This window comes from Acomys minous (genome assembly GCF_964271855.1).
Source record: "Acomys minous genome assembly, chromosome: 6".
Lineage (NCBI taxonomy): Eukaryota > Metazoa > Chordata > Mammalia > Rodentia > Muridae > Acomys > Acomys minous.
This window is the reverse complement of record NC_140487.1, coordinates 20,004,775-20,026,916: the sequence shown is the minus strand read 5'-3', so window position 1 is coordinate 20,026,916 and position 22,142 is coordinate 20,004,775. Positions and strand designations below refer to the sequence as shown.

Below are 22,142 nucleotides of genomic sequence, written 5' to 3'. Positions count from 1 at the left end.
GTTTTAGTGTGTAAAAGGATGACCCAACCATGCGCTTTCTACTCATCGCAGAACCGCTGGACAGCCTGGCTTGGCCATAAAGGGTGATGACTTTACTATGGACAGGAAGGCACGTGACCAAGACAAACGAAAAGACACAGGTACTGCAAGGGCAAAATTAATACCATATTGTATATTCTGTAATTAATGATGTTCTGTGTGAGAACTTGTCCCCTAGGTGACCCTTCTCCCTGTGTTCTGGGAATGACACGGGCCAGCAGTCCCCAGAAACTCCACTGGAGCGATTACATACAATCAGCCCCCAATGTTCCTCTAAGATAAAAAGACTTCCCCTCAAGACTCAGCCTCCACCCAACCTGCCTGAAGGTCAACATTCCTGTGACCTACATACAACTACCCCTAAAGATCCAGCCCCCACCCAACCTGCCTAAAGATCAATATTCCTGTGACCTACAACTTTCCTGAAGATCCAGCATCCACCCGACCTATCTAAGGGTCGACATTGCTGTGACCTACTATGCCCTCTTCCCTTTGTAAGCCCACTGCCCCTGAAGCTCGGGGTCACTCTCCTATCCTGCTGCACCAGGAAGGACTGTGAGCCGAAGCTCTGACCCTGTAATACAGGATCCCGTGTATGTTGCATTGGTACTGAGTCCTGGTGGTCTTTTTCTTTTGGGGGCGGGGAGGGTCTCACGATCTGGGGGATCTCAGTACTATACTGAGCGATCTCAGTATTACATTACCACCAAATCTGTCGCTGAAAATTTTCACATTTAACAAGATCACTTTTTATTTCTGGTAATGAGGACTGAACCCAAACCATGAGTGTGCTAGGTGAGTCCTCTACTGCAGAGTTATGTCTCAATGTTCTCTCTACTTTGTACTTTTGAGATAAAGTCGCACAAAGTTATCTGTGCCTTGAGCCCACTCTGATAGCCACAGAAGCCTTAGCCCAGCAACTAATCGTCCTTCCTCAACCAAGGAGCTGCAGCTCCAGGCCCATACGGTCCAATCTGACAGTGAAAATCACTTTGAAGAGCTGTTTGGCTTTGAAACTCTTTCATCCATCCATCTATCTATCTATCTATCTATCTATCTATCTATCTATCTATAATTTGTTGGTTTTTTGAGACAGGGTTTCTCTGTGTTATCTTGGCTGTCCTGAACTCTCTTTGAAGACCAAGCTGGCCTCAAACTCAGAGCGACCTGCCTGCCTCTGCCTCCCAAGTGCTAGGATTAAAGGCGTGCACCACCACGCCTGGCTCATTTAGCAAATATTTAATAAGAGTCTGATGGCAATGTATTATGAGGTCAGTGGGCTATGTTAACAAATAAAACACACCTCCTTATGTAGAATGAAGAGGGACCCAGAAAATACATAGAAATCAAACATCATATGGAACTTTTGAAAGTGACAAGAGCGAAGGCAGAAGAGAGGGAAGAGAGAAAGAGAAAGAAACATTTAAGAGAGGAAGCATCTACGCAGTGAGGCAAGAGAGAGGGTGCCTGTAACGGGAGGCACTGGAAATTTCAGTGCTCTCAGCACTGGACAGGAGCTACCATTATAAGCCTCTGAAAAAGATACTGTGATCTCAGTAGAAACCCTCTGCTGGATAGAAACCCTCTGCTGGATAAATGGCACTGTCCTCACTGTAGGAGCATCTACGTAACAGCTCTGTAAATACGAACATCTGTAACAGACACATGTACGGGAGGCAGCATTACAGCGCACGAAGTAATGATCCCACTTACCACTCTTTGCTGATAAGCAAAGCCCAAGAATGGCAGTGATGGGGAAGGCAAAGGCTTAGATTAGGGAAGCAGGGAGAGCTCCTGCAGCGCCCAGCCTGAGCGGAGCATTCAAAACAGACATGGACATTGCTTAGGGATGTGCTCACATAGAGCCCAGGGGAAACAAACAAACAAACAAACAAACAACAACAACAACAACAAAACAAAAAACCTTACAGCGAAGCGACCTTGGAAAGCCACCAGGACAGCTACCAACAACAACAACAAAACAAAAAACCTTACAGCGAAGCAACCTTGGAAAGCCACCAGGACAGCTACTGAAGGACCTCCAGCTGTCCTTTTCCACTTTGCCATTTTAAGATAACCAGGAGGCATACGTAGGTGTGTAGGGTTTTCCACAGTCTTTCAAAATATACATTAATTTCAACTAAATGTGACATAAAAATGATGAATAACAAAAGCTTGCCTTAAAAATAGTACCTGAGGTCCTGGGGCCTAGAGAGATAACTCAACAGTTAAGAACACCAGCTACTCTTCCCAAGGACCCAAGTTCAGTTCCTCCATGGTGGTTACCAGTCCCAGGGGATTCAACACTTTCTTCTAGCTGCCACAGGCCCCCAGGCACACAGCTGGTACACAGACAGGCACGCATGACAAGAAGCCCATACACGTAAAATAAAAGCAAAAAAATTTTAAATAGTTTCTAGGAGACCACTGAGCCGGCTAAACGGTGATGCTGCCAAGCTCGATGGCCTAAGTTTAATTACTGGAAACTGCATGGTGGAAAGAGAACCAACTCTTGTACTCTGTCCTGTGACCGCCACATGACATGGATGGACACACACACACACACACACACACACACACACACACACACACGTAAAAATAAGTATATGGCTAGAAAAGTGATATATGCATCTGTAATCCTAGCACTCAGAAGACTGAGGCAAGGAGACCTTGAATTCCAGTCCAGTTTGGGTTATACAGCAAGACCCTGTCTCCAACAAACAACAGCCAAAACAACTAACACACAGCCATACAGACAGATAAAAAGATCATATGCATATGAGCACGACTTTCCTAGTGAGAATACAGAGGCTGAGCCTAATGGCACAGGCCTATAATTCAGGCTGCTCGGGAGGCTGAAGTAGGACAGCTACAAGTTCTAGGTCTGCCTAGACTACAGACTGAGTTCAAGGCCAGCCTGGGCAACTTAAGGAGACCTTGTCAAAACTAGGAGAAAAAGAAAAAAAAAAAAGTTGGGAGATCCAATTGAGGGGTAGACTGCTATCATACCCCGCCCAAGGCCCTAGGTTCACTCCCTTCCTAGAACCACAATAGAAAAAGTAAGAATACAAGCAGATAATAGCATGGGGATCCTGCCTATTTGCTAGGGAGAGTAATGTGACTACAGTTTATGCCTTTCCAATTATGCTATATATACTGTTCTTTGCAGACATATGTATGGGCACATGTGTGTGCACTTACAAGAATACATATATACACTTGCATACGGAGACCTGACACTGATGTCCAGTGTCTTCTTCAGTCTCACTGCACCTTATATATCGAGGCGAAGTCTTTGGCTAATGTTGGCTAGTCTGGCTGGCCGGTTTGCCTTGGAGAATTACTATCTCTACTTCCAGTAAGCTGAAATTACAGGAAAACTATTGCTCCCACCTGGCTTTTACTTGGGTGCTGAAGATCAGAGCTCGGGTCCTCATCCTTTGTGTATTTTACCCACCGAGCCATCTCTCTGGCCCTGGCAGGACTAGCTTTACCAACCACTTCCAGAACAAGCAATGTGATCTTATGCATGACTTCTCCCATGAACGAACACAAACTCATGACATCAGACACATTCACGTCACAACAGGAAAATGCCAGGACCGTATCGCCACAAGCAGGGCGAGAGCCTCTACAAAAACTGTGATAGAAATAATTTTTTTACTAAGCACGAGCTCTGTAAAATAGAGGTTGTTGATACAGTCTTTTTTTGGTATTAGATCTTCATGTCAGATCCTTTCTTTCTAAGACAATCATAGCACCATTTCTTTCCTTCCCTGGTATTTAATACGATCAAAGGAGCAGAACTCAAGATCTCAGGCTGCCTCGACCCCCTCAGCAAGACTTCAGTTCTCCAGTCACATAGATACATAGAAGAGAGAACGACCACCACCTACACACTGTCACCACTGTGTGCTGTGATCACCACTATTTCTTTACTTTGCCAAGGCTACAGCACGAGCACTCAAAACACACCCAAAACTGGCAGGTTAGCTTCTGGAGTCTCGGGCAAAGCACCTGGACTGTGGTCACATGTCCTTTTCTCTACTGGATTTACCAACAGCCTGTCACTACCACATTCTCAGCCATGCTTTTTTTTTTTTTTTAACAGAAGGAACTATGACCAAGAAGAAGAAGAGTAGGAAGAGAAGGCACACAGATCTTTTGTGCAAGGAGAACCTGACGGCCCAAGAACTCCCGAATCAGTGAGGGTAATTTAAAAATCAGAAAAACCGCTGGGCGTGGTGGCGCACGCCTTTCATCCCAGCACTCGGGAGGCAGAGGCAGGAGGATAGCTGTGAGCTCCAGGCCAGCCTAGTCTACAAAAAGTGAGTCCAGGACAGTTAGGACTGTTACACAGAGAAACGCTGTCTCAAAAAAGGCAAAAGAAGAATCAGAAAAATCCACTCAGAGAAAAACATCAACCACAGAGATTTCTTTCAGATTGTAAGAGTTTATAAACTCCAGTCTTAGCAGCTAACTGTGTCATGACTTATGGTGAAAATATCAATAGCATTAAGTGTGGATCTATTTTTTAAAAAAAAAAAATCTCAGAAAACCCAAGTAAAAAATGTAGGCAGGATTCTAAACCAGAACTAATCTCAATAAGAAATATACGTTAAAAACAAACAAACAAACAAACAACAAAAAACCCCTCAGCTTCACCTTTTATATGTGTCAGCAAAAAGAAAGGTACTTTTAGTTTCTTTATTTGAAAATACTATTTTATGAAAACGACAGGAAATAGGATAAGTGTTATCCCTCTGAAGTGTCGATGACTGTCTCCCTCCAAATGTACTTCCACTTTCATTCTTCTAAAATGAGTAAATAAATGAGGTTGGCCACGCACTATGGAGATGCAAGTTAGAGGCCAACGGTCTCTGCGGATTTTCCTTGTTGTTGTCAAAAACATTGTAAAACAGAGACGGCTTTGTTCAAGGACTGAACAGCCTTGGTTGACGTGAGGGAAAAGTCAGCCATGTGTGCTAAAACCCAGCAATAACGAAGCTAGGTGAGTCCCCGGGGACTTAAAAGTCAACGCCCAGTGATGCTTGGCTGAGCTAAAGCAAGGAACTGCTCATGTGACACAAGGTCACAGAACCCTTTGTGTTCTCAGACACACAGAGCAGGCCGTAGAACTCATGACTTTCTATGGTATACATTGGCTCCGAAAGGCAGAAACTTTACACACACACACACACACACACACACACACACACACACACACACACACACACACACCCCACACATCATCCATTCCTATTCTTTTCTCCCTTGGGTGCTTTGCTTCCTACATGACTGCTTAACTGATCATAAGCTTGTCTTAAAGCGGTGGCTAGCGTGGGGAGGGGCGCACCCGGAGACCTGAACTTCAGAGGCCTGCCTTTGAGATAAAGGGTGGCAAACCTCAATTCACAGATATTTTAAGTAGCTGTAAAGCCCAGTGGCTCCAATTTTAAGCCTGTGTTTAGATCAGGCTTGAAAGGGGGCTGTGTCTCTTTACAATAGCTAGGCACCACTTTGGATGCCAATCTGTGCTCTATGTTTGAAACGGGCCACCATACTTGAGAAAACGAGACCACCTACAGAGGGCACCTTGGCAACGCATGCCAGAGCCGACACCCCAGTGCATGCGCAGGCATTAAGGGAAAAAAAAAATACATCTCCAGGCTCCATGCCACGATAGTTGCCTGACTAGAGTCATAAAATAAGTTTTACATTTTAAATTCTTACAGAACATGTGTCTACAAAGTTAAAAAATACAGCTTGCAAAATGCAAAATAAAGCATCCACCTTTAACTGACCAAAATACCCTGCTGTCGCAAGGCTCTTTAAACAGATTGAAGGACTAGGCTAGACTCACCGGTGAAGACAGACAATATTCAGTATCTTAGGCTCACTGCAACATCTTTAGGATGACCTAGATCCAACCTGTGGAAGCGCCTATTTAAATATTAGAAAGCAAGCTGCGAGGTGGCACTGCTTTTCCAGAGGACCCCAGCTCAGTTTCCAGTGAACGCCTCAGGCAGCTCACAACTGTCTGTAACTCCAGCTCCAGAAGGCCCAATGCTTCCACACACACAGAGTCACACACAGAGTCACACACAGAGTCACACACACACACCACTCCCACACTCGCATGCACACATATGGGCTTGGGCCCACACATGCACATATACACACTAATTAATAAATTAAAAATTAGAAAGCCTCAAGACATGAATGGTGAAGGCATGATTACTTCAGATGAAGAATTGTTTTTCTTTCTTTTTTTTTTTTTTAACGTAAATTAACCCAATTAGTGCAGGCTTGGCAAGTCTCAAACGGGAGCACGTCCACTGGTCTTTCAGTTCCTTGAGTCTTCTGATGGCAACTCTTAAGACAAAGCTCTTCTGAACGCCCTTGTTATTACCATGTGTCCTTTGCACTGAAGACATAAAAGCTCCCCTTTTCCACCCTTAGTGCTCCTAAAGTTACAGAACAAGCGGGCCTACCTGGCCACTTCTGACAGGTCAGTGATCAAACAAAGAGTCAGGCGGCAGCCAAATTCCATCCTCTCTCAAAGTCAGCAGGAGCCAGGACTCCTGGAAGCTTCTACATTCAACATGAGACAGGACAGTGAGCCCTCTCCACACAAGCATTTCCTATCTGCAGATGTCCGCCTAACTTCTACTCAATGACTTTCAAGGAGAAAAAGAAAGAAAGAAAAAAAAATGTGTCTGTTTCCTGCCTGAACAGGACAATTTTTAAAAAGAAAAAAAAAATGTGACCTCATCTTTCCTTATATGAAAACTTACATGAGGTGAGCCGGGGAACACGCCAATAGTGTACTGCTTGGGTGATCAAAGTCTGTTTACTTAATAAACCTTATCTTTAAATGGCTCCAGCCTTTGTTCAAGAGTTAATTTTCTTCAAGTGTTTGCATTCACATGGACAAACTGGCCCAGGAGACAGAGCCAGACAATGCTGTGCTGAGCGTTAGAGCAAGATGTGGGTTGCTTGCTCATGTCTCCAAGCAACCAGTCCACACACTTCTGACAAGGAAGGACACCTCAGCCAGCTGTTTCCCAGTCTTCCTCCCAGAAGCACTGGAAGCTGGAAGGTCCGTTGCCACTTTCGAGACAGAGCAAAGCAGAGAGCCGAAACAGCTGACTTCAAGCGACATGCGTTAGTGCCTGACCCAGCCACAGGAAACAGGATACTACCAGGAAACTTAAGAAAAGAGCTGGTAAACACTTCTTGGGCAAATGAGAGGACTACAGAACTGACTCCATGCAGTGAGAAATCTTAACAGCCATGAAGAACAGGCAGAAAGATTAGCAGTTTACCCTTCACCTCAGGAACCACAGCCTGTCTGGGAAACCCTGGCCTTGTACAGGATCTGTGGTCAAAAAGAAGCCTTAGCATACACTTGCTGTTCACAGCAGTGATACATATATGAAGAACGACTTTCCAATCTAGAAACCTAAAAAAGATACTTACACAGCCTCCGGCGAAAATCTCTGCAGAAAGTGGGACTGAGCCATCTTTTTGCATAAATTTATCTCTCACAAAATCATTCACCTTAAAGAGAAACATTTATAGAATCAGATGAAAAAAAATAGAGAAAGTCATTAACCACATGTAAATATACATCTGTCAATATACGTTACTATTTTTCTCAGTTGACTGCATAAATTAATGGATCTTCAAATAGTCTGAGACTTTCTTAATAACATACGGGCAGGTTTTTTAATTTATATTTTCATAGGCAGGTAAAAAAATATACAGACATGCCTGATATTACAGGTAGAAAATTTCAAAGAAAAATGGCCTAAAGAACCAAAAATTTACGAACGTCCTGCAGTTATAGTAGTATGAAAAGGGAGACATATCGATAGTACAGGTGAAAACACACATTTTATAAATTAAAAACCGTCTTATAAGTTGTAATTAAAGTCACATGAAATCTTTTAACAAGATTTAGTTTAAATTTGCAATGGTATTCCTCACTGAAGCAAATTTAGACTACTTAGTGTTTTCTGTTTTTTTCTCCCAGCTTAGTAGGTATTTAGTGGCTAAAGCTTTTTCGGGGGGTGGGGGGCAGAGAAATGGCGCAGCAGGCAACAGTGTCTTATGCTCTTTTTTAGAGACTCCAAGTCCGGTTCCAGCTCTGGGGTGAGCCAATGTTCTCTCCTGGCTGCGGAGGTTACCTGCACACATATGTCGTATACTCACAGACATACACATAAAAAAAATTTTGAGAATAATATTCTCTGGATGATAAGCACTATAAGCAATTGCTAAGGAACAACAACGCTATAGTTTGAGCAGAAATGGGCCAGAGACCAGCTACCTGTCTCAAAGTCATGTCATAAAATGATACAAGAAACATTACAGGGACCAAGGCTATGTGGACCCAGTCTAAACCCAGAGTGTAATTCTCTAGGGCTCTGAGGCCTCAGGGATGTGTTAGGAGTATCTACCCACTCCACAGACATGAAAAGTGAGCACCAACCACCGGCAGGTGAGACAAACTGCACAGAGCGCTCAGCATTTGGCTTAGAGCCCTCCTAGAGCACACACTAGGTGTGCACTCTACAAGCATGCCGAGTAAGTGCAGGAGGATGTACTCAGAAGTCCGCAAGCATGACTCAGCATACTGGGTTCTCTAACTCCTGAATCATGTGGGAACAGGTAGGCTACATGAACTTATCAGCCTCACTCGCTGTACCTACTCAGAGACTCACACTTGCAACTGAAAGGATAAGGTGACCTGGGTCAAGTGCCTCCTATGGTAGGTATGCTGGGAACGTCACTGCTGCTGCTAAGATGAAAAGCCTCGGACAGCAGCAGCAGCCTCAGCAATAGTCTCCAAGCTCATTACAACATTTTCGGATGTTTAAGTTGCACAGAGGGCGAGGAGAAGCTACGTGTGCTGACTGCTCCGACCAGCACACTCACTAGCATGGTTGCAGGGCCACAAAGCTGCTGAATCACAGAATGGCTGCGAGACTGTTGAGTCTAGGCACACTCCCTTAGTAAGAAGCCCTGACTCAAAGACTTACTGTGAGTTTTATGGCCTTCTCCGGGGCGACTCCCAGTAACTGCGGCAGCAAACCTAAAAATCAACAAGAAGCAGAAGTGTATTAAATAAATTAGCATTAACTACTACACAAATCAACAGCTCTGCCGAGGGGATCACCACTTGAAAACTGGGGCAATCTTTGCTGCAATTTTCTGCTATTACCTTTAATGAGACACTTGTGATGGAATTTAAGAACTGACTTCTAATAGCCACCTCGGCCCCGGGTAAATTCCCTTCTTCCACTTTCTGGACCATTTGCACATTGGGTAAGTCAACAGTGTTGGTAGTGCAGGAAACTTCACTATCTTAGGGAATTTGCTTCTTCCTCTCTGCCTCCTCCTAACACCTTTCTCAGACGCCCCCCCACACACAAATGCCCACACTGCAGTCGTTAAGTCACTGAACAACCGTCACTGAGTGATGAGCACCAAGAAATCAAGGGCACGATCTTATGAAGGGAGAGGCCTTTCTGGAACTTGACAACTGGAGAAAACCAGTTTCTGAGTGGAGAACAGAGGTGCATAGAAAACAAGGGAGAGTAAGGCCCGTGTGCTCTAGAACAGGGGAGAATGTGAGCCTGACCCACAAGGAGTCGATGAGGGGAGAGGAGAGCGTGTGGTACAGTAGCACAGATGGGGCCGACAGAGCAGGGGCCGGGAGACCCAGCCTCACTTACTTATTCTGTTAGACAAGAAGCAAGTACTGAGTTTGAAGCATGAGTGCCATACTTACTACACACACACACACACACACACACACACACACACACACACACACACACACACACACACACGTGTTTTTCTCCCCCCATGTTTGGAGACAAGCTTTCACTACGTAGCTCAGGATAGCTTGGAACTTACTATGTAGAGCAGGCTGGCCTTGAATTCATAGAGATCTGCCAGCCTCTGCCTCACAAGTTCTAGGACTAAAGGTGCATGCCGCTATGCCTGGCACAAATTTATATGAAAAAAAAAAAAACTACTCTAGCTCCTTTGTAGAGACAGAGTAACATGTGTGTGTTTGTTTGTGTGTTTGTGTGTATGTGTGTGATTGTGTATGTTTGTGTGTATATGTGTGTGTTTATGTGTGTATGTGTGTTTATGTGTGTGGGCGGGGACGCATACATGCATGCATGTAGATGTGTCTAAAGAAGGAAGACTGAAGAGAAGAACAACAAGACATACTGCAGCTGCTCCAGTTTTTTATAGCATGAATCACTGGGTACAACTGAGAAAGCCAAAATAAGAGGTTTGAGGTAACACATGAAGAATTCTGTTAGGGCATAGTGGCTGGAGAGATGGCTCAGTGGTTAAGAGCATTGCCTGCCCTTCCAAAGGACCCGGGTTCAATCCCCAGCACCTACACGGCAGCTCACAACTGTCTATCCGTCCAATATCTGACACCCCTACACCAACACACATAAATTAAAATTAAAATAAAATATTAAAAAGAGTTCTGTTAGGGCCACAAGCAGGATTCCCAGCTTGAGAAAGTATGGACTTTGACATGATTAAGTAAAACAGAGTAGCGCTGCATTTCTTAAAAAAAAAAAAAAGCTATTTTCATTTGTTCTTTCTACGAAAAGAAATAAGTAAAAATCAAAGACAAGGCTTCCCTTGGAAACACACCTCGGTGACCTTGGAGCCTGGGCCATTCTGCTTTTCTTAAGGAGGGCTTCATGGTGTTCACCTGAGCCCACAAGTACAATCTCAACCCACGCACACATACATTCCACTTGCACCTGTTCCGAGGGGACAAATATAATCACACATGCTCTTTCAGGTGTGGCACGAGGCAAGCGCTTGTTGTCTGTGGGCTATATATCTCCAAATCCACACATGTGCTTGATTGAGTAGCACAAATTTGCAAACATGCTCCATCCCAGCTCTTTGCCAAGACAGAACAACAACTCTGACAGCTTTGAGCATCTTTTTGATGTCTGTTTAAGATTGTCTTTTTAAAACAGGTGACACTTTTCTTTAGACAGACTCTGCCAATTTGCCAAGGCCCCCACCCTACCTGTGGTGGTTTGAGTAGGCATGGCCCCAATAGGGAGTGAATGCTCGGCCCATAGGGAGGGGCACTATTAGAAGATGTGGTTTCATTGGCACAGATGTGGCCTTGTTGGAGGAAGTGCATCACTGTGGAGGCAGGCTTTGAGGTCATCTATGCTCCAGCTAGGCCCAGTGAGAGGCAGTCTCCTATTGCCTGCAGCACTCTCAGCTCCTTTTCCAGCACTGTGACCACCTGTATGGTGCCATGCCCCCCCCCCAACATGTTGACAACGGACTAAACCTCTGAGACTGTAAGCCAGCCCCAATTAAATATTTTCCTTTATAAGAGTTACTGTGGGCATGTTATCTCTTCACAGCAATGGAAACTACCCTGAGGCAGATATCAGCAGACCAATGTCCAGTGTTGGCTTTCATTTTTACTGTCCTGCTTCTATCTTTACAATAGAGAAAAGTTTCCTTTTCTGCTATCAGTAATATAAAAGGGGAAACTGGAGGTAAACAGACCATAACAGCTTCATGTTTTAGGGACAAGGCAAGAAAGGCCACTTCACTGTGGAACTAAACGATAATGAGGACCCTGACACTAATGAAAATTTAAGACACGCCCATATAATGTTTATTATGTGTCAGGCACCACTTGAGGTCTCTATTAGCTCGTTTATCCCTCATAACTACCCCTAGAGAGAGGAAACTACGGCCTGCAGAGATCAGGGAAGGCATTTGGTAAATGGTGAGATGATGCCAAACCTAAGTTCTTTCTAGTCAAGAGTTTACATCAGTGGGCAACACTGAATTGTCACGTGCTTAGTAAGCATCTCTTCTTCCTCAGCCCCTGCTATTCTCTGACATAACCTGCCTGGGCCCCGTGGCCTTTGACTTTCTAACATGTTCTCTACACGGCTGGATTTGTCAGGATCCCTCCCTTCCTGAGGCTTCTGCTAACTAGGTAACGTGCAGACTACTATGAGCCAAGCAGCCCTGAACTCCATCAACAGAGCCGACCCATCAGGGAGCCCCCTCCAGAACCAGGACTGAGGGTTCTTTGAGGCAATGCACTCCAATTTGCACAGGGGCAGAAAATGAAAAGATGCCTCAGATGGCTCAGGGAAAACAGCCGGTTGGATGCTAAGCATGTGCTAAGGTCCTAAGAGGCAGAAACTACAAGTAAGCAAAGGACCTGGATAGGTGGCAATGTGAAGCATAGGGCATGGCAATGTCAAAAGAGAAAACAGTCCACAGCAAGGCAGAGCTCTCTGATGGCACAGACGTGGCTGGACCACCTTCTGGACCGCCGAGCCAGAGAGGCTCCTGGGTAACCGCTGTCCTTGGATGTCAGGGAGCCTTTGCCTTTACTGGCTCTTCTGTGCACTCTTAGTAAAAGCCTTCCTCCCCTGCCCTTGCTAGCCTGGGGGATGCTGTGCTCCCTATACTCTAGATGACCCAAAGCCGCACAGGGGATTGTGGGAAGAGACTCACTGTCGCCCTCAGCAAGCCTACTAGCCTACAGAGTACTTGCTCGTCAACCCGTGAGGAAGCCACTTCCAGCTGGAAGAAAGGCTCTGTTATCACCCAGTGATGCATTAATTTCTCCATGAAAACGGGGGGGGGGGGGGGGGTGGGGGGTGGGGGGTGGGGGGGTGGAGGGAGGAGAGAGGGGTGCGGGGCGGGGAAGGCAAATGCCATTTAAGCTAACTCTTACAGTATAAAATGTGGATTTCTCTTTCTTTATTCAGGCCAAACCCCCAAAATGCTTACGTATTTATTTGCTACATATATTTTTCTCGTCATTACATCATAGCACAAATCTGAAAACACTGTGATTAAATTGATGACCTCTTGTCTCCATAACTACCCGGTGAATCTTAGTGAATATCAAGAAACAAAACAGAAAACCTTTATTTAATACTAGAAAAGAGCAACAACAAATACGTACTCACGAAGCAGCCACCTACCCAATACTTTCTGCTTGTGCCTGGTAGAAAGAACTTGGATGAATACAAATGAGACGGGGGACTTCTGGGGGGAAAGTCTCGGTTACAGGAAGGCCCACTTAAGCCAGGCCTGGTGGTGCACGCCTTTAAATCCCAGCACTCGCGAGGCAGAGGCAGGTGGATCGCTGTGAGTTCGAGGCCAGCCTGGACTACAAAATGAGTCCAGGACAGTCAAGGCTACACAGAGAAACCCTGTCTCGAAAAACCAAAAACCAACCAAACAAACAAACAACCAAAAAACCCTAAACAGAAAGGCCCACTTGTCTACCAAACTACACATCGCATCCTACTTGACTACAGGTACCAGAAAGAGGACAGAACACCTGAAAACAGTTTGGAAAGTATCTGAGTTGGAGAGAACAAGATATTCTGCCTGGAGGAGGGGAAGAGGCATCAAAGGAGCAGGGGTCATCTGCCTTGGGACTCTGTAAAGTCCTCCCAAGCTGCCTGGAGAAGAGATCAAAGCAGAATGGAAGGCAAGAATGGTGTGTGGAAGGGTACCAAAATATCAAGATCATGGTCCTTTCAGGGTGAGCAAGATGACTGGAGGCTGGAGGAAATCACAGATCTATTAACACTGGCTATGTTTAGGGGCATTTACTGCACACCAGGTATATGGTGTTTATGTAAATTAATACATTTATTTCACATGACAATCTCATTTGTTGCATCACCACCACTATGGTCCTCTTCTTCCTCCTCCTCCTCCTCCTCCTCCTCCTCCTCCTCATCTCTCAAGCCATGAAGAAAATGAGGCTGACTTCCAAGGAGCTGCAGGTCACCTGGCTGCTGCAAGGGCAGCACAGTTCACCTAGGCAGTCTTGCTCTAGCATGTCTCCTCAGCTGGTTAGCATACTGCTTCTCACATACAAGCCTCACTAAGGGGCATGGACCAAATTCTGTGGACCATGGAGTAGCTTTTAAGATAAAAATGCAAGATTTAAGAAATAAGAAGGTCAAGCCAGACGCATGCCTGTAATCCCAGCACTCAGGGAGGCAGAGGCAGGTGGATCCCTGTGAGGTCGAGGCCAGCCTGGTCTACAAAGCAAGCCCAGGACAGCCAAGGCTACACAGAGAAACCCTGTCTCAAAAAGCCAACAAACAAACAAAACCCAAAAAAAACCTAAAGTAATATAATCAGAAACCACAAGTTTTCTATTAAATGAAGGCCTCCAGAAAAGAACAAAACCAAATAGCACATCCACCCCTGGGCCGGGCTCTGGCACTCAGCGAGGGAAAGGACCGTTTTCGTTCTTCCTCTGCTATGGCTCTATAGGGCAACACAGGTGACTCTGGGTTATGACATGAGGTTCAGATTGGCCTTGATACTATCAACTTTGAGCAAAGGTCTCCTGGAGGCCTCATAACCTGCCAGGCAGTGGAAAGTACAGAGGTGGGAACTGCAGTAATTCCTCCTTATACGTGGTTCTCAGAGAAGGAGTGTCAGACAGCTTCGTAAGCCTCCAGTTACCGGTCCAGTTACGGCACCTCATCACAACCACACTTGCAGTTCAGGAACATATGTGTTTGACATCTGGGTAACTCAGCAGAAAAATCAGGCTGCTAGCATAAGGTGTCTCTGGTGGTCCCCAGAAATTCACTTTAAAACCGCTCCGGACAGGAACGGGATGTGTGTGCGTTGTTTCTAACTTGTCAAAACAGCAGTCCAGTTCTCCAGCGGCCTCAGATGAAATTTATTGGTGTGGTTTTAGTTCCCTAATCTTCCCTTTTTAGTTCAGCTCCATCAGCACGCATGGCCATTCTTCCTTGGCACATTTTACCAGAGGGCTGCTAATGCGAGAAAAGATTTACAGGGCACAGAATTAATGCACTATTTTCTCTTCGAATTTCACAGGGTTGAAAATATAAATCACACTGCTTCTTCACCCTTAGGGAAGCCAAGGAGCTGGGGGCAGGGGTTGTGGCGGAGAGGGACTGAGCCCGCACCAGGAGCCAGAGCTTAACACAGCATCTGAAAAGGAGATTCCTGTGAGCAACGTGCTCATTTGGAGACCTACTCCACTGTCACGTACCAAAGAAGTTTTCATAAATGCTCAAAAACTATGACGTAATTCTAGAATTTTAGAGTAAACAAAGAACAAGAAAAAGCTCATTAACAATATAAACCCAATGAAAGCTTATTTGTTCCCCAAAGTTGGTAGCAGCTGAATGTTAAGGCATAAGCACCGGAGGCGAAAGGGTCCTCGTTGCAATTCTGGGTTTGTACCGCTTTCTAGTTGAGAGATCTCTCCTAAAGAGTTCCCCATTAGTAAAACAAAAATGCCAGTTGCCATTTACTGCGTTATTTTGATAATTCAAAGAACAAACGTATATAAAGCACAAGAAGATGTTCATCCTCTGTCTCACGTATTCAAAACTGTATGCTTCTTTGCACCTTCCGAGCAACAGCCTTGCACTAATTCTTATTTCTAAGAGGCAATTCAGGCTCAGTAACACTTTGGACTCAGATGCAGGTAAAGAATACAATGCTAACCACATGACATCATGTCTATGGGCACCCTGGACTGAGGGTCTAGGTGTCTCACCAAAAAAAAAAAAAAAAAAAAAAAAAAAGCACAGAAATAAAAGAAATCTTCAATTGATATTTATTTGAGTTAAAGTTTTAGTTAGACACTGCAACACTTTTAGACTTCCTGCTGGTAAGCAGTTGTTTACAGTGTAATTTCTCCTGGGTGGCAGAGGAGTCTTGTGACTAAGGGCATGGCTCCAAGGCCCCACTGCAAGGTTTAAACTTCCAATTGTTATTCAGTGGTGTTTGTACCTTAGTTTTCACCCTGTCCTTAGTGGGGGGGTGGGGGGGAATCATGGCTCCGCCTTCTTAGTTTTACAACTCATCAGAACAGCGCCAAGCACACAGTAAATGCTTCGTAGGTGGACTTTGTTGTCATCTTCATCATCGTCATCACCATCACCACCATCATAACAACACTGAACGCTTACTCTCCCCTTCCTCTTTCTTCATGGGAACCGCACTTTATACAGAGGCTAACTAAGCACTAGTTACACAGCATCCAAACTCCTCACTGCCTCTGGCAGTACTTGAATGGTAGCGCTCCTGTTTAGTACCGGCGTTCACACCAGGCTCTCCGTCTTTCATGTTTAGCTTTTTTCCTCCAGTGAACACACTCCTCAACTTCCTCTTAGAGCATGCCTTTTTCAAATATAACAAAGCAGGACACCTCCCAGTCTGCCAATGCGTCATGATTCCAGGTTCTCTGGAGAAGGCGGTGATCATAAGTCAGGCTATCACTAATAGAAACTGTAGCCAACGCAACTGCTGTTCTAACCATGCTATACAAGACAACCAAGTCCATGAAGGCAACAGGGCCTCTAACAAGGAAGAACCTCAAGACCCAAGGGAGCAAAGCCATGTTAGTTCAAACAAAAGCAAGCTCAGAGGCAGCCAGCCCCGAGAAAGGTGACGGAGCCTACACATGACGAGGTAGAAGGCATGCACGGTGGAATTTGGTAGGGAAAAGGAATACACGCGGCACCCTTACTCCCTGAAGCCACAGCCTGCACACTTTGAACCCTCCTGTGTTGTCTTACCCTCCTGACCTTACAGTGGAGGACACTACACTTGTTCCGGCTTTGAAAATCAGATTAACCCTCACTCACTCTGGAGCTAGCAGCACTGCGGGCAGCCTGCCTCGTAGGCTTTCTTCTCATTCCTTTCTCTCCACACTAGTTCGAGCATTCTTTTCTCCTCAGTGGACTCACGCTGCCCCAGGCAGGAGGCTTCTCCACCTTCCCAAAAACACTATCCTGTTTCAAAGCCTCGCTCCCTCTAGTCCAGTTCTCTGCAGGCTCTGGGGGGTAGGGGGATAGAGGGGGTGGGGGTGGGGGGCAGGGAGATTATGAGGCCAGGAAAGGGGAGGGGGAAGCAATTGGGATTTCAACACCTGTTTACAAGGTTCCATGCTTTACCAGAAATTTCAACCACAGTCTATAGTATGGCTCAGGATTCCTTTGGGAGTCTAAGTATTAAAACATAAAAATGAACGACATCAATAAAGATCTAGAAAAAAAGGGGGGGAGTCTTTTGATGCGTCCAAAAGGAAAGAAGTTGAGAAGTGTGACACAGGCTCCTTCAGTTTTGTATTCTAGTATATTCCAGATGCTGGCCATCTAGTATCTAAATACAATGTTTAATCTGTTTCCACCTGAACAAGGACACCAGTTGCTCAAATACTGCTGTTCTGGGAGTCTTAAAGAAATTTGTCATTAATCTCTCCTCCAGAATGAAATTCCAAAACTCGTCACCCTCCTGAATTTGCTGAGCTCATCGCTGCTTCTATCTGGCTTTCTCAAGTGTCTACCCACTTCTTAGCCACCTCAGTTCAAGCGTGTGTGTGTGTGTGTGTGTGTGTGTGTGTGTGTGTCCATCCATCAATCCTCTCAGTGTCTGCTAAAAGTTTCCTGTGCTCCCTAAACTGTGATGTGTCCAAGCTTCCGGCTCACTCTAGATTTCCTACAACCAAATATCTGTCCCTTGATTTCTATAACTTAACATCATAAATAAAAACATTAAAGAAACTGGGCATGAAGAGGAGACTCAAAGTAGCCTATTATGTACAAAGTGAAGATTCTGATGGATTCTCATTACTCAGGGCAGCTCACAGAGGAACTGTGGTTTCTTCAAAGGCGCAAGTGTTACTAAGTGATGCCAATGGGAGTTATGGAAACTTCAATGGCTTTATGTTAGCATTGTGGTTCCTGGGTCTCTTTTCATCCACATGAGTAAAGCACGAAGGAGGGCTCTCATGAGAAGCCCACTGAATGTAGACTCTCTCGACCCTAGTGCCATCAACCATGGCAAGAGACTTGGTTTAAACCAGCCGCCTGTCAACTTTCTTCTAGAACACTCGCAGATCAATGGCTTCCTGAAATAGCACCACAACATCCTCTAGATGTCACCTTGAGAACATGCCAGGGTGGAGGATGACTGCTTTGAACCACAAAAACAATTTGAAATAGTTCTAAAATCTTGCACGCCTGACTCGATGGGTTGACTGAATATTTTTTTTGTGGGGATTAATTTTTATTTTATGATTGATTTGCCAATAATATTTATCCAAATTAAAGTATGGTTCATAAATGATCTAATTTGCTTTTCTGAGATTTTTTTTTTCCTTACAAACACAAATTTTAGGGCTCTCTCATCAATAGAAAGAGAAATCTCTTAAGAAATGCTCCTGAGGGCTGGGAATGGTGGCGTACGCCTTTAATCTTAGCACTTAGGAGGCAGAGGCAGGTGGATCGCTGTGAGTTCGAGGCCAGCCTGCTCTACAAAGAGAGTCCAGGTCAGCCAAAGCTACACAGAGAAACTGTCTCAAAAAAAAAAAAAAAAAAAAAAAAGACTCTGGAGAACTCTGATTTCTCTTGAATATATTCCCTGTCCCCAATGTCTGTCCTCTTCTGCTGTCTGATACTCCTCAGCTTACCACCTGGGCACTGTAGGGGAGGGGCAGTGTAGGGGAGGGTGCTGTAAGTTCAGAAGCAGCAATTAGTTATTTCTGGAACGTTAAGAACATTTGATTATGGATGACTACCCAGCAATTGTTTCTCTTAGGGCAGCTCGGGCTATGGCAGGGCCACTGAGTGGATCAATGTGCTCAAGCCGTTCACTCAACCCAAAGGGGCTGTCAGAGAAGCCATTCAGGGTTCAAACACCTTTGAGTGAGTTAAATCAACCTGGAAGGCTGGGAGGAAACAAAGATCTTCAGAGTGACTTGGGGGAATCCTGGATTACCTACTTAGCCTAAGGGTTAGGGGTTCAAACTTTACAAAAAAATACGTGAGGAGGCATTTTCTTGTAAAGACAGTCACCTGCCCTGCAGTGGTGTTTGAGGCCTGAGTCACGGGACTCCTAAGGGCATCTTTTCCAGCAACCAAGAGTTATGTAAAACAACGGGGTGGTCCTGAGGACGGAGCAACAGGGTCCTACACTGGGTAAAGAGTGAGCACTCATAGCTTCTCTGCCTTTTGGCCGAGTATCATGTGTAGTATCTGTTCTTATCAGTTTAATATCTGATACGTCCTCTATCCAAGGACAGTATATTAAATGGATTTTTGGAGTAGGAGTTGGAATAGGAGCTTGCTCCGTCCACTCCACGCATCGACCTGGTATTGCAGTACCTCCAGGAACGGTGCAAAAAAAAGAGTGAGCGCTCCCCAGCTGACGTATTAGTTTTCCCAACACCCAAAGGCACTAAACTGAACTCCATCGCTAGTGCTCAACCTTCCTGTTGGCCATGGGCAGCGACCTGGATGTGCGTTCTGATTACTGGCTGGGAAGTTGCCCGGCTCTGCGCGGATGCTGCCAGGTGAAGAAGAAAAGGCCCAACAAACCCTAAAGCACACAGACTGTAGGGTGGTAACCTTCCCTCAGGTTCCATAGGGAACTACTTCTAAATACAAAAACAGCTTCCTGTGTCCCTGAGGTTAGAACAAAAGACAGTGTGTCGGGGAGCTATTACCCTTGGAATAAAAACATATGATGCAGAAGTGCCCAGTGTTTGTGCAGGCATACGCAGTGGTAGTTTCAAATAGGCGAGAGACCTCATTTGTAACAAACTCTCAAATTATCCTATTTGGGAAACATGACCATCTACGTAGGTTACGATGGAAAAGAGTTCTATATCATGCAAATCCTAAAATGTGAGAAAATGCCCAATATTTTATAGCTCATTTATAAATTGTTTCAATGTTTAACTAGTGCTGACACAGAATATTAACAGCAGCAAGCTTATTTTCTCCAAGCTTAAATTTGACTATTTTTCTCCATAATTATAAAACTTCAAAAAATAATTATATTACATTTTAAACGTAAATGCACAGAGAGGGTCGAGTGAGGACATTTTATGTAACGACTCGCTATATAAAGGCTGCATCTCAGAAACACACTTGTCTTTTTATCTCTATTATTTTCACTTTTAATAGTGACCATTTCCCATGGCTCTCCTACAGCTTCACTGGTCTGTCTCTGGCCCAATGACACACATGTACAAGCACACAATGGTTGTGTACAATGAGGTCAAGAGCATTAATCCTCAGCCATCCAGAGCAGGAACATGTCCTTACAGGGCATCTTATCTTATCTTTATCATCTCTTTGCTTAATCCAAATTAAAGACAGGAACTAAACAAGAGTTTTACGGTCAACTTTTTGTTTTAAAATCCATCCTCTAGCAACAATAAGCAACAGGAACAAAAAACCATAGGTGACTCCAAGTGTTGGTCTTCGTATAGTCACATCCTCTTAGCACCCTGACAGACAGCTCCAGTCCCCGCCCCGGGGGTTCACGCACCCCAAGAGCATTAGATAAATGGTTATACCTAGAGCTGGAAACGAGGGGGGGGGCGAGCTGTCTCTTGGTGCCCGGAATGAGCATCTTCTCTCTATGCCAGCTCACTCTCCTGTCCTGAAGGTAAAAGCAGTGTCTCTTCTCTATACAGCCACAGCTCAACCCTCAAGAGGGACGAACTGTTTTTCACAGCTCAGTCAGTCACTCAACAGAAGTACCCTATGAGCTCTTCTGTCCACGGGGTCAAAAGGCGAGGTCACGGAGAAAGATCTAGAAATAACTAAGACTCATGATCTGCCAGAGGAGAGGAAAGGAAACCGAAAGTTAAAAAGCAAGTCAGCACAGGCAAATGGAAGCACTAACGTTGTGTTAGGCAGGGTCCTCACAACGTGAAAGGCATCCTTGTCATTCGTTGCTCAATACCATGAAAGTAGTGAGCAAAGCAACATCAACGCTTGCGCATCTGTGCACACCAGAGGTTCAAAGTTTAAAAGCAAGCAAGCAAGCTAACAAAAACCATGGAAGCAGAGAGAGTGGTCACTCGGGCCTGAGATACTGTATAAGGCACTAACTGTGACATTAACCTTGCACTACCTAGAAGCCATTTTATTTGAAAGATTCTTGTTACCAAAGAGGAAAAAAGCATTTCAAATGGAAGGTGGTGACCCTACAGGGGTCATCATTAATCACCTGGGGTCAAAGACCTTCCAAATTGTAATAGGAGGCAGGGGGCAGGGGAAAGAAGAGAGAGAAAAGATCAAAAGGCCTTTGATGAGGGCTATCTACCTACCCAACAGCACCTGCAGAATGGACCTGCTCTGCAGTTGGAGGCCTCCCCAGCTTCTAAGGTGACAGGGGTTTTGTTCATTAACTCGGTTTACTTTGGAGACTAAAGTCAGCAGATGGCAGAAGAGGCCTAGAGGTCTCTCGTGGCTGCCGCTTTCATCATGCCTCAGTGGAGCGAGCACAGGGCACTGCTTTCTTTTCCAAGACCAAGCACTAGGACTGAGGAAAAAGGAAGAGCTGCAGTCGGACAAAACGGCAGTGGCCTGACATGGAGCACCTTGCAATTCTGCACTTCAGTTTATGAGAATGCACCTATCTACTCTTTGCAAAAGGCAGGCATAGACAGGAAGTTGGAGGGGTAAGAGTACCTTTCCTCAGACGAGGCCAACGAAATGGAAAGTCTGTGAGATCCTTGGTTAAAATGACACGGGTACTCTTTGCTCCCGCTAACACTGCTTAATCAATCTTACATGTCAAAGCAGGTGGACAGAGGGAGCACTAAAGCTATTGTAATGTTTGAATCAAATCCATTCACACGAGAGCGGCAGAGGCAACTGACTCAGGAAGAGGTGGGCCAACCAGGCTCCCGTGAACACTTGGTTATGTGCCTGACAGCTTTTCCTCGTGCAGCAGTCTTGCATCACCTATGGCTGGTACATTTGAAGACCCTCCATGGGCGCTTGACTTGAGACAGTCCAAACCTTGTACTTTTGGTTCTTTGCCATATTGTGTAGACTTAGGGTAAAGTAGAACTCACAAATATGGCACAGCAAGAGATGAACGACAAGAGCATTAACAAAAGAACCACATGTGTATACAGTAATTAAAGGCACCTAAATGTGGTCTCTCTCAAAGTAGCTTAGGGTATTGTTACTCTTCCTGTACAAGCTGCCTTGGTGATGTGAGGAATTGAGGTG

General features: G+C 45.1%; 1 protein-coding gene across 1 annotated transcript in view; it reads right to left on the bottom strand.

Annotated features, from left to right (window-relative positions):
• SLC25A13 (solute carrier family 25 member 13) overlaps nt 1–22,142 on the bottom strand; it is a 179,396-nt gene that overhangs the window by 49,721 nt on the left and 107,533 nt on the right. Inside the window, 2 exon segments of the mRNA XM_084788052.1 lie at nt 7,522–7,602; nt 9,087–9,139. Coding sequence (XP_084644178.1) covers nt 7,522–7,602; nt 9,087–9,139 — 134 coding nt within the window.